Source organism: Mya arenaria, chromosome 10 (genome assembly GCF_026914265.1).
Source record: "Mya arenaria isolate MELC-2E11 chromosome 10, ASM2691426v1".
NCBI lineage: Eukaryota > Metazoa > Mollusca > Bivalvia > Myida > Myidae > Mya > Mya arenaria.
The window spans coordinates 23,942,623-23,956,157 of NC_069131.1; the positions used below are offsets into that span (position 1 = coordinate 23,942,623).

At 34.9% G+C, this 13,535-nt stretch overlaps 1 protein-coding gene across 1 annotated transcript; it reads right to left on the reverse strand.

The window, feature by feature from the left end:
- Positions 1–2,047: 2,047 nt before the first annotated feature.
- On the reverse strand, positions 2,048–12,504 carry LOC128206663 (receptor-type tyrosine-protein phosphatase kappa-like). Its single transcript, XM_052909268.1, has 18 exons — positions 11,740–12,504; positions 11,369–11,522; positions 11,029–11,078; positions 10,518–10,774; positions 10,324–10,411; positions 10,098–10,162; positions 9,771–9,807; positions 9,258–9,361; positions 8,914–9,039; positions 8,435–8,583; positions 7,555–7,690; positions 6,133–6,264; positions 5,740–5,839; positions 5,370–5,443; positions 4,362–4,607; positions 4,055–4,203; positions 3,594–3,729; positions 2,048–3,408 (listed from the first exon to the last, which is right to left on the reverse strand). Exons 1-18 carry the CDS (start codon positions 12,467–12,469, stop codon positions 3,334–3,336), a joined length of 2,808 nt encoding a protein of 935 aa, XP_052765228.1. The 5' UTR covers positions 12,470–12,504; the 3' UTR covers positions 2,048–3,333.
- Positions 12,505–13,535: the final 1,031 nt, after the last annotated feature.

Sequence of the window (13,535 nt, forward strand, 5' to 3'; positions counted from 1 at the left end):
TCTCCATCTGAAGAAGTATAATTAGTTATTTTAAAATTGAAATGATCATAATTATCATAAAGATTGAAATTCAATTTATTTTTTAAACTCCAAGATTAAACTATAATAATTGATTACAAAGAAGCATTTTGGTAAGTCACCACTCATGCTTAGAATCTATCCCTACTAAGAGACCTTATTCCTTTCTCTAGAGGCGGTATGGAATTCCGGACAAGACCATTCTTTGACCAGCATATCTTCATATCCTTGAAAATTCCTCTAGAGCTTAAGCAACTAGGCTGACTTTATTAACAATACATTTGTGTTTTACGGGGGGGGGGGGGGGTGTATTTAAGTGCCTGGATGGAAAAAGGCATTAACTTGACTGCACCTAATTTCTTTTATCCTGTTTGCCTTGAGCAATGTTAAGCACTAAATGAATGAATGACTGATTCATGTATTTTCAATTAAGACAAGGACAATCAATGGGTTATAAACAAGTTTTTAGCCGATAATATTAAGCAAAAATAAATGTGCACTACATCAATCAACATTCTTCATCATGTATGTAGTAAGTTTTGTTAAACTGATTGTAAAATTGCATTTAATGAAACGCTCGCATATAACCTTTAAAGAGCAAAAAATATGTGTGTATAGATTCACAACACAGACCAATAATAGACATCAGATAAAAAGATATTATCTCAAAGCCGCGCCCACAAAAGGCAAGAAACAAACTCATTTGTGAATAAAACAGGATAATTTATTTGTTTTAAGGAACCAAATTACGTCACATAATGCTACAGTGTTGATAATTTTCCATAAATGTGTTTGTGAAAAAAATAAAATTTTCGTACACCAATCCTTCCTTCCCTTAAAACTGTGCCAACAAAGGTATATATCATAATTGGATAATAGATATATGAACAATTATAACCACAAAATATAATTATTAGAGCTTTTATATCCAACGTTCGTAAGTCGTTTTAAAGAGAAACGTAAGTCGTTGTCACGAGATACAAAGTCGTTTGAACGAGATACGAAAAGCAAGACGTACCGGGTATGCAAACTTCGTATATACACACGAACCTTCGGTTAATACATCTCAAATAGTATATTTATCAGCCAGCTACTTATTCTAATTTAATATTTATCTATTTTTCCTATTTTGAGCTGGCCCCATTGCTACGTGACCTTTCCATTTTCTCCGGCACTTTGTTTAAGTCAGAACACTTTAATGAAGGGAATTGTCCAAAATAGGCAGATACAGTATTTCTTCAAACCAAGCCTATAATTGTCAATGTTAACAAGCATGAGGAAAATGATACATCATTTAACATACTATCAAATAATATACGCATCAATCATGTCGCTCTCTCAGCTGAGATTCCCCGTTATACAATGTTGTTCTGTATTGTAGCGTAACACTACTGAACTCTCCGAAATTTATAGAACTCTTTAAGTTATTAACCAAAAATGGTTTCAATGTTCATTCTTTATTTTAAAACGTTCTTTCTAAATATAATTATACAGTTGTAAATACACTGTAACGTTCTAATCTCATCCCAAAACCTAACTCAAGTCCATAAAGGACCCCGGCCCTCTCTGCTTCCAATAGAAAATGATCCAACTTAAATACTATGAATATGAGGCAAATGTGACAGCTTTATCACACCATGACCTTATCCTTCCTGATTTCTGATACAGTCCGTAAATGACAGTCGATTTTGTTTACTAACACAGCTTCTCGGGTCATTTACTGTAATCGGTTAATACACACACATATCGAAACTAAAATAAATGTGAATACCGGGAATGGTATGGCTCCAGGCATTGCAGGCAAAAATGCTTTTGAAAATCCAAAGGCGGCCATCAACCATAGGCTTAGTCCCGTTGATGTGCCCAGAAACGAGATATGTGAAAGACTTCCTGCGCATTTTCGGTATCATTTTGTCAACATATATTATCCAAGTTATAATTTTATTACAACACCAGTTTCATGCAAAACATTGATGGAGTAAATGAAGAAGTTAAACCAAGCAAACAATCTTTGATGTTGGACCTTCAATATTCTTGTACTTTATTGCAAACGCAAATTCTAGTCAGAACCTTACAAGGGTTTCAAGGGCTGTCTGACACACTTAATATGACATATGTCTATGAAACTTTCGTTCAGATACACCCGTACGGTAATAAACGATCGACACACTTTTTTTTGCCTATATACACTGTGTATGACAAAACCAACTATCAATTTAATTTTAGGCACTCTTTACACTATTAATATACACATTAAATGAAATAACATCAATCAACTATACAGCAATCGTACAAGGATATATTTTGTGTTACTTTAACAAAAGTGTAAGAAAGCACCGAATGTTTGCAGACAAAACACAATCGTGACAAGGGCACATAATTATGGTGTTATCTAGACATATGTAGTTATTCATTATAATTGCAAATATTTACATGCACACACTCGAAAAAAAGAGCACAAGTTGTGTCACTAAAGCACATGTTTGTATATTTAAAAGAGCACAAGTTGTGTCATTAAAACACATGTATGTATATATACAAGAGCACAAGTTGTGTCACTAAAGCACATGTTTGTATATTTAAAAGAGCACAAGTTGTGTCATTAAAACACATGTATGTATATATACAAGAGCACAAGTTGTGTCATTAAAACACATGTATGTATATATACAAGAGCACAAGTTGTGTCACCAAAGCACATGTATGTATATATACAAGAGCACAAGTTGTGTCACGAAAACACATGTATGTATATATACAAGAGCACAAGTTGTGTCACCAAAGCACATGTATGTATATATACAAGAGCACAAGTTGTGTCACCAAAACACATGTATGTATATATACAAGAGCACAAGTTGTGTCACTAAAGCACATGTATGTATATATACAAGAGCACAAGTTGTGTCACCAAAGCACATGTATGTATACAAGAGCACAAGTTGTGTCACCAAAGCACATGTATGTATATATACAAGAGCACATGTACAGTCAGTCAAATTGTACGTTTTACGAACATTTACTAAAATTTATTGACATATCCGTTCGGACCTCCTTGGCCATTTTCCATCGAAACAACTTACGAATGTATTACTAAGTTCAAAGTGATTCCCACTGAATTGTTTTATTGCATACATAATAAATATTCCTAAAAGTATGGTCCGTAGGTTTAACTGCTTAATTGAAATTACTACGCGAACTATATACAGCGTAGTGAAATGTAAAGAATTCTGACATTGTAAACTGTCCATATACACCCGAGGTTGTTTTTGATGGAGAATTGCCGTGTAGTTCCGATTTACACATATTGAACTGTTACGAGAAGTTAGAGTGGCTGTCGAATGATTGCAGATACTCGATGACACACTCGTGACAGAATGCGTACTGCTCCTGAAAATTAGAGTCCAAAAACTATTTCAATATCATTATCCCATGATATTACTAACGAATGACCTTAGGTGAAATTAAGGTATTTATATATAAACAAAGTTATATTAAGGATGATTATGATTATTTGTCAGTACTGTTTTTGTTTTCAAATTCAGCCGAATTAGGTATTTTAGATAAGCACTTACTCTAGTCCTTACGGCATTTAGCTGTCTCGTCCGCAGCTGACGAACTGTGTTAAACACCGAAACCTCGTGCTCTATGTCGGTTTTCTCCAGAAGCGTCCAAACAGTCGCAAACAGGCCGCAACGTCCGCCACCAGTCCTACAGAATATGTAAGATTTGTATTAATGCACTGCATATGCGTTAGTAAACGCAGTAGGTCATTAACTCTTCAACAACCTTGTAATGTTCAAATAGAAGTTTCCAAGTCAGAAACAATTACTCTTCACATATGATACCGTAATGGTGCTTCAATTTTAAACGGTATTCAGACGCCATAACAATAATTTTGGATGCTACAAATACTATATTTCCCTTCTTTGTGGGTGAAATCTTCGATCGCCTTTTAACAGTGTTGTTATGCTTTTCTCGAATTTATTTAGATTTTTTAAATTAGAAAATAATGTGTATTATTTCAAATTCGTACTTGCAATGTGCAATGACAGATCCAGATGCTGCGCTTGTTTTTACTGCCTTGACAAAACGCAAGAAGTGTGTGGCGGACTCGGGAACATCCGCATTGTCTGGCCATCCAATTAGTCTGAAGTGTGACACCGTGTGTTCCTTAGGTCCTCCCTGGAAGCGACATTATTCAGAGTATTTAGTTGATTGCTTGTTTTGTCTTTAAAAGCTTATTGAATACGTCAACACTTTATTGCCTAATAGTATAAACAATGCATTTAAAGCTTTTTTGCAATTAAACGTCAACATATTCGCATGAAGTAAGCTCTTACCCGGCCGTTGTAGCTTATTCTAAGCACACGGATGACACTGTATTTTTCTGAGGTCTGTTGCAGATTGTCTACGGTGAATGAGCCAAACTTTGCCTGTGTGCTCAACGTGGGAATGTACAAGGAACTATCTGTCTCCATATCAACGATACATGTTGCTGTGTCTTGCATCGTTAGGCAAAGAAAGTCAGCCACAGTCTCTTCAAGTGGAGTCATTGCGAGAACAAAGTTATTTCTTTGTTTGTAGCTCTGGAACGATGTTTATTAATATAAAGCAATGATAAATCAGGCAAAGTGATACCATTTAAACTATTAATTACCATTATACCGTAAAAAATAAACAATATTACACACCACTGTAGGTCATAAGACATTAGGACCGGTCAGTCTGCCCCCGAATGGGTTTATGGACCAAGGCGTTATCCTAGGTGCATTCATCTTCGGGGACTGACTGGCCGGTCCTTATAATGCCATATGGCAAGAAGTGGTGTGTTTCTTATATTATACCGAACATATTATATTACACTTCAATTTTCTTAAATCGCTTTTGATGTGTCTTATTGAACAATGTAAATAGTGTTTTATTGCGATAATTTTTCGCCATTGTGAAAATTGCTAGTTGCACTCAGCAGTTTACTGACGGCAGCGGTCAATATCACATGACATCAGTGGTATATATTTTGTTTTGGCGTGTTCCGGAACAGCAAAAATATGATACGGACCGCTGACGCTGATTTTGATGTTGATTTTTATTAAAATACAGTCACTGTGATATACGGACCGATCGACTTTATATATACAAAGAAGGGACACAATTATGTGACGTATAATCTTTTGTTTTATATGGAAACATATATGAATACACGAATGTATTCCTTTGTTCATAGCTTTTTGAAATCGTAATGATATTTCTATTTGACCTTTATCATTGTTCATGAATATTGAATAGTTTATTCATGACGTTCCTGTAGGATATTAATTACATTTCATATTGTGTTTTGTCAAACTTACATTAACAAACATGGCGTTGATATAATCCTGCCCCGGCTCTTTACCTAAATACAGTCTGGGTATGTACAAGTTACCTAAGATAAATAAGCACTCATAAATATACATATTATTCTATACGTGCTAGCAAAATAAAATGTAAAAGTGCTTAATGAACATTAGCAAGCGTTTTAAAGGTTTTTGAGCCGTATTCACATTAGCGTCTTAGATACCATTTGTAACATAGTGGAAAATGATTGAACTTACAAATGCATATGGAACATTTAATTAAACGTAGAGGGTATTTGATAGTTCTCTGTTCGAGAAAGTTTTATAAAGTAAGGGCTTTTAATTAAGATGTGTTATAAAACCATAACCCATGAATAATTATAACCTGGAATGTCAGCGCCCTCCCTGTTGCAATCTGTTAAGGATACGTTCCTCTCAGATGTTTTTCTCTCCTGTTCAGATCTTTCAGAGATAACTTCCAGTTCCTATTCAAAATATAAATAGATTTCAGATGTTGAATTTGTATACATTTTATTTCGTATTAAACAATTGACATCATTTTATTTCTATACAGTTTAATAATTAACTGACCATTTCAAACATAACATAAACTATTAATATTATTAACGCGGATATTATCATTGATAAAAGTTTGATGACGTATGGGGAATATCTATAGTAATTTATCGGGAGGCTAGTGAGGTTTAAGATACATGTAGTTTAAATGATATGATTGCCTTAAAGCTGTTACAACTTTATAATTTCCAATTAACTAAACCTTGAACTGTATGATTAGCCTGTGTTTGCTCTTCGGGTCCGACATGTAGGCTGCAAATCCCACCGTGGGCACGGGAGTACTGTCTAACACCAACGTGTGCACAATTGCATGGTGCAGAAAAGCATACTGGTCCTTGAATTCAGGGAATTATATTACAATACAGTTAGCCTGTTTTGTATATAGAACATCTCATGTCGCCATATGTATTTAAAGCTGCACTCTCACAGATTTACCGTTTTACATCTTTTTTTATGTTTTTTTTCTTTGAAAGAGCAAATTTTGCGTAAATATCTGCAAAGCAATGATAAAAGGTTGCTGAAAAAGATCAGATCGCAGATTTGCATATTTCCGTTCGAAAATTATTGTGTTATGGCTTAAACCATTACTAACGGTTTAGGAAAACAACATAAAACATCATTTTTTAACTTAAATATAAAAATCTGCGATCTAATTTTTTGTCAGCAGTCCTATATAACTGGTTTCCATTGATGTTCGCAAAAACTGACTCGTTCCAAGACAAAAAAGGTGTCAAAACATTCAATATGTGAGATTGCAGCTTTAAATGAATTCAACGAGGTCAGCAAATCTGTTAGTCAGCGAGCCTTTGGCGAGTGTCTTGTTACGAGTGTTAATTTATTTGTTTCAATATTTTTACCGGTAAAAATAACTCCATTCCCACGTTATGCGCTTTGTACAAATGTAGAAGCCGATATTATTAAAAGACAAACTGTATCTTATCGTTTAAAATATATCTTTAGAATGATTACTGTGATTATGTCCAGTAAGAATCACAACATAAATACTATACTTAAACAAAAATTGCTTTCTTTTATATTGTGTCGTCACACGCGGTTCACTAACGACTTTTCTGTGATATGTCCATGGCTTCATTCCCTTTTTAGAATGAAAGTGACGAACGTTTTATGAAGTGGAATTATTAAGCTTTTCTCTTCTGATTTATATGGAAAATAAACTACTTTATTTAAACAAATATTAAAGAAAATAATGAGAAATGAACGTTTGATTTGCTGAAAAATTACCATCGAACCAACTATTGTTTCAAATTATTTACAAACATGCAAAGTGAGTGCAATATTACACATGTGTAATATAGACAAATACATGATGGTTATACAACATATTACTCACTTATTTGTTTATCTGTTTATATCCATTTTAGGCATATTTACAACATAATAAACACCAGAAACGCGATATGGTGTGTTATTCTAATACAGTTTATTTCTGACCTATTTTATGTATGTAAATGTACATAAATAAGCTCGTTCTTTTTATTAGGCATGCAATGTTGCGATTTTGCATCTTCATAACACGTTGATGAAAACAAATACATTGGATACTGTGCTGTATGAAATGAAATAGTATTCTTTATTATTTATAAGGATTCCTGGGCGAACTTACAGCTGTTTGAACCATATGCGTACGCCGATGTCTAAGTGCGGTAACACAGCCATGAATGTCAACGGATCCTTCCGCTTCACCTTCTCTTGTCAACACGTCCATCGCTATGTACGTTCCCGTCCTGCCAATGCCAGCACTGCAATCAAACATAACTTTCCACTCATCCCATTTGTCAAACACTAGATAATTTGATGAGTGGGCGACATTGGTGCAGTCTACTGAACTGGAATATTGATTCCATTAGCGAAATAAGCACGGCGATCTGCAGTACCGCACAATATTTTAATATATAGAGGATAACTGATTTTTGAGTAAGATCGCAATCAATTTCACAGTATGAGCACAAAATGCTATAACTCACGAGTGTGGCCACGAATAAAATTCTTACTTTTGGTCTTCGGGAGGTTAAAAAAATTGCGATCTATCACAATACAACCTTTTATTATAATTATGTCATAAAAGGATTATAAATGACAGGTAGTTTTAAGGTCAAGTCATTGACGTAGTTGAAATTGTGTTTTTGTCGTGTGTGCTTTTGCAATTTGAAAGGACGTAGGCTGTATGAAATAATGTCTATTTTAATGATGAATCTCTTTAAACCACCAGAAAACGTATAATTGGGGCTCTTTTGTCAAATTCAATTTGATAGTGTATTTAACTATTAAAATATTAAAAACGTAATGAAGTACCGCAATTCAAATCTATGAATGCTACTTATTCACCATATGTAACTGCCTTAAATGTTGTCACTCTTTGTTTTATTTCAATTGAAATCCATGCATTTTAGTTTTTGACCATACCCTGTCTTAAATGTATGTTTTCCTTTGTTTGGTAGGGTGTTTTGATTTGTTGTTTAAGTGTTGCAAAAACCTACTTATACCTGCAGTGAACGATTGTAGGTCCACCAAGTGGCGATTTTGTTTGTAAAACCCTGTGACGGAAATTGACCAGGGAAGTTACATCATCGGGGACCCCTTTGTCCGGCCAGCTGGTGAAATGAAGATGGTGGACAGTCCTTTCCTCTTTATCCTATGAAAAAGACTTATTATAGTAAATTTACGAGCACATCAATGAAATTTGACCAGCAATGAAACCTCAAGATCAAAAAGCACAAAAAACGTCCATAAATATGTTATATATAAGTGTTGGGTCAAAGGCCTTGAGGAGGTATGTGGTAACACTGGATTACTCAGTATAATTTATGATTTGATTAATGATTCGGCCCGCTTTTTTAATCGCAAAACACAAAACTCAACATAATATTAACCCTGCTAGAGTCGTGCAAACGGATAGTTGATGTTTAATTTTGATTATCTGCATGAATAACAATAATCATATAAAGCATGACGTGCCACGTACCATTTTCACTGAAAACGTTTTCGTCACGAAGTCGGCGTAAATGTCTTCAGTTAAACACGTCACGTCTATCTCGTTGTAATGATTGGTGAGTTCATGGCCTGGCCAGTATTGGTCACATTTCGGTTTCTTCGAATAAATATAAAAATATATTTAGACATAAACTAAATATGGCAGTATCCATCTATATGATATAAGTATTTCTTTATTCATCAATTGAAAATCGAAAAAGATGTGTAAATTTATCCTTAATAAAATATGTATTTAAGATAAACTAATTAAATGATTTATTATTCTCTATGTGACAAAACTAGGAATTTAAATGTACTAAAAGGTAAATATCGAACCATTTCTTCCACTAAATTGGTGAGCATGACGATCTTGCCCACTTTATTCTGCCAAACCATCCGCCAGAACACCGAATAGTCCTGCATGGTCTTATGTGTTGGACCTGATATACAACAATGCATATGTGTGCAGAATTTACATCTTAGAATGTAAACAAAATGGGGCAGCATGTACATTTCATAGTATGAACAATCGAAATATCATTACAAACATAAACGTGTCAAAAAATGCAAAACCCATGTGAAAAGGGATTTTGGACGTTCCACGAATTTGTAAACTCACCTTGAGACACTAAGCTAATATAATTAGAACAACATGACTCATGAAGTAAAACGTCAATTAAACGGAGCATCAAATACATTTCGTGCAATCAAAAATCGTGACGTGTGACGCAGTAGTAAAACACACATATTCCTTTTCACTTTTTACAATACTAGTGTGAAAAACCTATGTAAAGTTGAATTTTGGACGTTAACGGAATTCGTTTACAAATTACCAGTCAGTACACTCACCTTGAGATGCAATGTATGCATTTTCCTGTTTGTATCCCTAGAAAACAAATGCGCGAATCGTTTTCATAAAACAAATCAAAATATTCGAAATAAATCATAACATGTAATGAAAGCACCGTGACCGAGTTTTGCTTTGGATGAAACACAATTGTTTCTTTTAACTTCCTTTTGTATCGTATCACTTTATAGAGTAAAACTGTTGTACCGCCATAACCAACTTTATATTTAAATTATACAATTATATAACAATATGATTACGAGTATCTTATTAAGTATATATAATTTTACGATTAAAACAATAATAGAATTATCAAGTATACCGCTTACGTCTACAAAACTGGCGTTGATAAAATCCGTATCTCCGCCCATCAGTTTTACTCTACTGTCATCGTCTAAAATAAATACAGGGTCTCCTGTTATTAAGCAAAATATCAGCGGAAGATTCGTTTAAAACTAAGCATTTATATCTGCAAATGTATGAAATACGTCTAAAAATTTGAGGGACAAATCAGACATATGACTGTTCACGTAAATCATACGACATACAACTTACATGGGTAGATGTCTTGATATCTATTTCTAAAACGATTTTCTGGCCTCATTGCATCTTGATATGTTTTTAGCATTCCTTCAGGAAGTTTCTGAAATCAGGTATAATTGCTTGTAAAGGATGTTTACTGTAATGAACACGCTTTCTTCTTAAAATCAATATATAAATATATCGCTCTTGTGATGCACAGAACATACCTGAAACTCATCAATGTAATATCCCCTGTCCATGGAGGCCACAAGAGCTCCAAGTTCTTTAACAGTAACCTTATTCACACTGCAGTACACATCGCCGGTGTCTTTGTCTTGTGTCACGTTTTTTGGAGCATTATTGGCAGGAGTTTTGATAAGGACGTCCATCGCCACATGTTCTGATTTTACCGCTGAGTCCCTTAATTGTTGTGGTTTGTATTTCTTTGTTGATGTTCTTGAAATCACCATATTGTCTTGATGGGCTTTTATGAAACGAACTGGGTTCATGTATCATTCAGCAATACTTTGGTGTTTTATCAACGCATGCCTGTCATAATTGTCCATATATACGTTCAACATTTAATATACACATTGGTCAATATGGGCGGATTTTTTAATTATCCTTACTTCAAAAAGCACTCACAATCGCTCTTTTTATTATTGAAAAAAGTATCATAGAGATATGTTTTATAAGCATTTATAAATTTAAAATAAGTCATTCATGCGAAATACGAACCTGCTTCATAGTCGTCTTTGTTTGGTCTGTCGTAATTGTCCTTTCTTATTCTTTTTAAATGAGGCGATCAATACACAAAATACAGTAAATATTAAAATGTACAAGCATTAATGTGAATCAGATGCAATATTATCTCGCAGATGCAGCAACATGTTAAGTTCTTTATTTTTAGAATTAAACGTGTTCTAAAGAATGGATCTATACTCTCATTAAAATAATTGAGTTATAGAGATATATCTACTAACTAATTAAAGTGCATTTTCACTGATCAACAACTATAAATATAACCGTTGTTTCTAACGAATATCTATCACGAGTCAGTTAAGTAATAACCATATACCTTATGAATAAGGCTATGACAGGAACAAGTGCAAGAATGGCGACAACTCCACAAGCAGTACCTATAACTGCCCAAGACGTTCCAACACTGGTGCTATCATCTTTGTTGATTGGGGTCGTGACGGATGCTTGGGAAAATGTGCTGTGTAATGGAGCTGGAAGTTAAAAAAAATCTAGCAAATGTCTACATTGCCATAATGAAGACGCATCATGTTTGTGTTGATGAAATAAACTCGTAAACGCTTCAAAACTATGAACACAAAAATTCACTTTCTATCTAAGTTTGATTATTTGCGTATAACATCCCTATAGTTCATGCTTTCGTGAGTTTACATAAACAAATGTTATTATCTTTAACTAAGTATTTCTTACCATCGATACATCCTTCATCTGTTTGTATGTACCCATTCCCACATCCCAGTGTGCACTGGCCATCCTTTTGTATGCACTCAAGAGCTCCACCCTCAGAGGCGAGACAATGTTTGTCACACAGACGATCACAATATGAGCCAAAAGTTCCAGATACACATCCGTGTTTGCATTTTCCATAAGTAATATTACATCTGGACATTGAATCATTTCCCTGTTTACAGTTAGTGCTGCAATTGTTTAAACATAAATTATCCCAAAACCCCTCTTCGCATTCATTACATTCACTATTATTATCGAGGCACGATTTACAATTCGATGCACAAGGAAAGTTACAGAAAGATCCCAAATATCCATCTACACATGCATAACATACTCCCGTGGATGAGTTACATCCTCCAGAACAATTCGGTTCACATGGAACGCACTTCCCGCTGTATCCAGGGTATGTTCCATTAATGCAACGTGTACAATAACTAAATGTGTTTTGACTTGAAGTACAAACGGTACATTTCGAGTCAACGCTTATGCAGCGATTCACACACTCAAGACCGTAATATCCGTTCTTACAGCCACGTTCACATGTACCGCGGTTCTGATCACATGTTCCGTTCAAACAATGTACTGGGCATGTAGCGTTACAATAATCGCCATGATATCCGTTCATACAGCCTCGATCACATTGGCCATTCCAATAGTCACAAGAGTTGTTCATACAGTTATCATTGCACATTCTATTGCATGTGTAGTACCTTCGATTATTGCCATATCTTCCAGATTTACAAGATTTACATGTAGCAGCATTAAAACGGTGACATGTTTCACATCCCTCATAGCAAAGGTTTTCACAGTAAACTCCAGCGAGACCATCAGCACATGCATGCAAACAGTATCCGTCTTTTTTATCACAGTGTGTTCCTGCCTTGCAATTAGAACATTTATGTTCACATGTTTCTCCGTAATAATATTTATCAACGCACGTGCCACAGCTATCTAGGGAAGTACATGTTGAGCAATTAGCTGGACAAGTAATAAGCACACATTTGTCACCTTCAAGCTTGTACTCTTTTTCACATGGACATGACCCATCCTCTTGGTTGCATCTATTATTTAAACAATGTTGCCGACATGTTTCATGACATAGATAACCATATGTTCCTTCTTCACATGCATCACATTTCTCGGCCAAAAGACGATCTTCCGGGCATTGGTGATCTTTACAATAGCTACAGGTATGAGAACATGAAGGCCCGAAATAAGAATCTTTACATCCAAGGCACCTATTGTTTTGATCGCAAATGCAATCAACATGACAAGTCTTTTGTTCACAGCTAGATCCACTAAAACCATTCTTACAGCCCTCAATGCAGGAACCACCTTGAGAGCAAGTGCCGTATTTGCAATTTTCTGAACACGACATATGGCAATGATGCCCAAAGAATCCGTCCTTACATGAACTGCATATACCCGTACTTAAGCAACCACTGTAGCAATTTTGGGGGCAATTATTGTTACAGAGATTCCCATATTTGCCGTTAATACATTTGTCACAGCTATCACCAAATAAGCTAGGGTCAGCACATTTAAGGCAGTGTCCATCTATATCGCATAAATTGTCTTTGCACGAATTACTACATATAATTGAGCAATCACTTCCATAGTATGCAATGCCATTATCACGGATCTTACAAGCGGTACAGGATTTTCCGTTTGTGCAAGATGAACACTCTTTATTACACGAATATAAGCAACTTGTACCCGACCCGCTGTGGTACCCGTCCCTGCAGGATGTACATAGT

Excerpts from the sequence above, each read along its gene's own strand:
- LOC128206663 (XM_052909268.1), bottom strand. The coding sequence starts at position 12,469 with ATGTGCAATGATAACTGTATGAACAACTCTTGTGACTATTGGAATGGC. Across the intron at positions 6,265-7,554 it reads CGCATATGGTTCAAACAGCT|GACCAGTATGCTTTTCTGCA; the intron begins GTAAGTTCGCCC and ends CCTGAATTCAAG. Across the intron at positions 3,730-4,054 it reads TCTGTCATTGCACATTGCAA|GACTGGTGGCGGACGTTGCG; the intron begins GTACGAATTTGA and ends CATATTCTGTAG.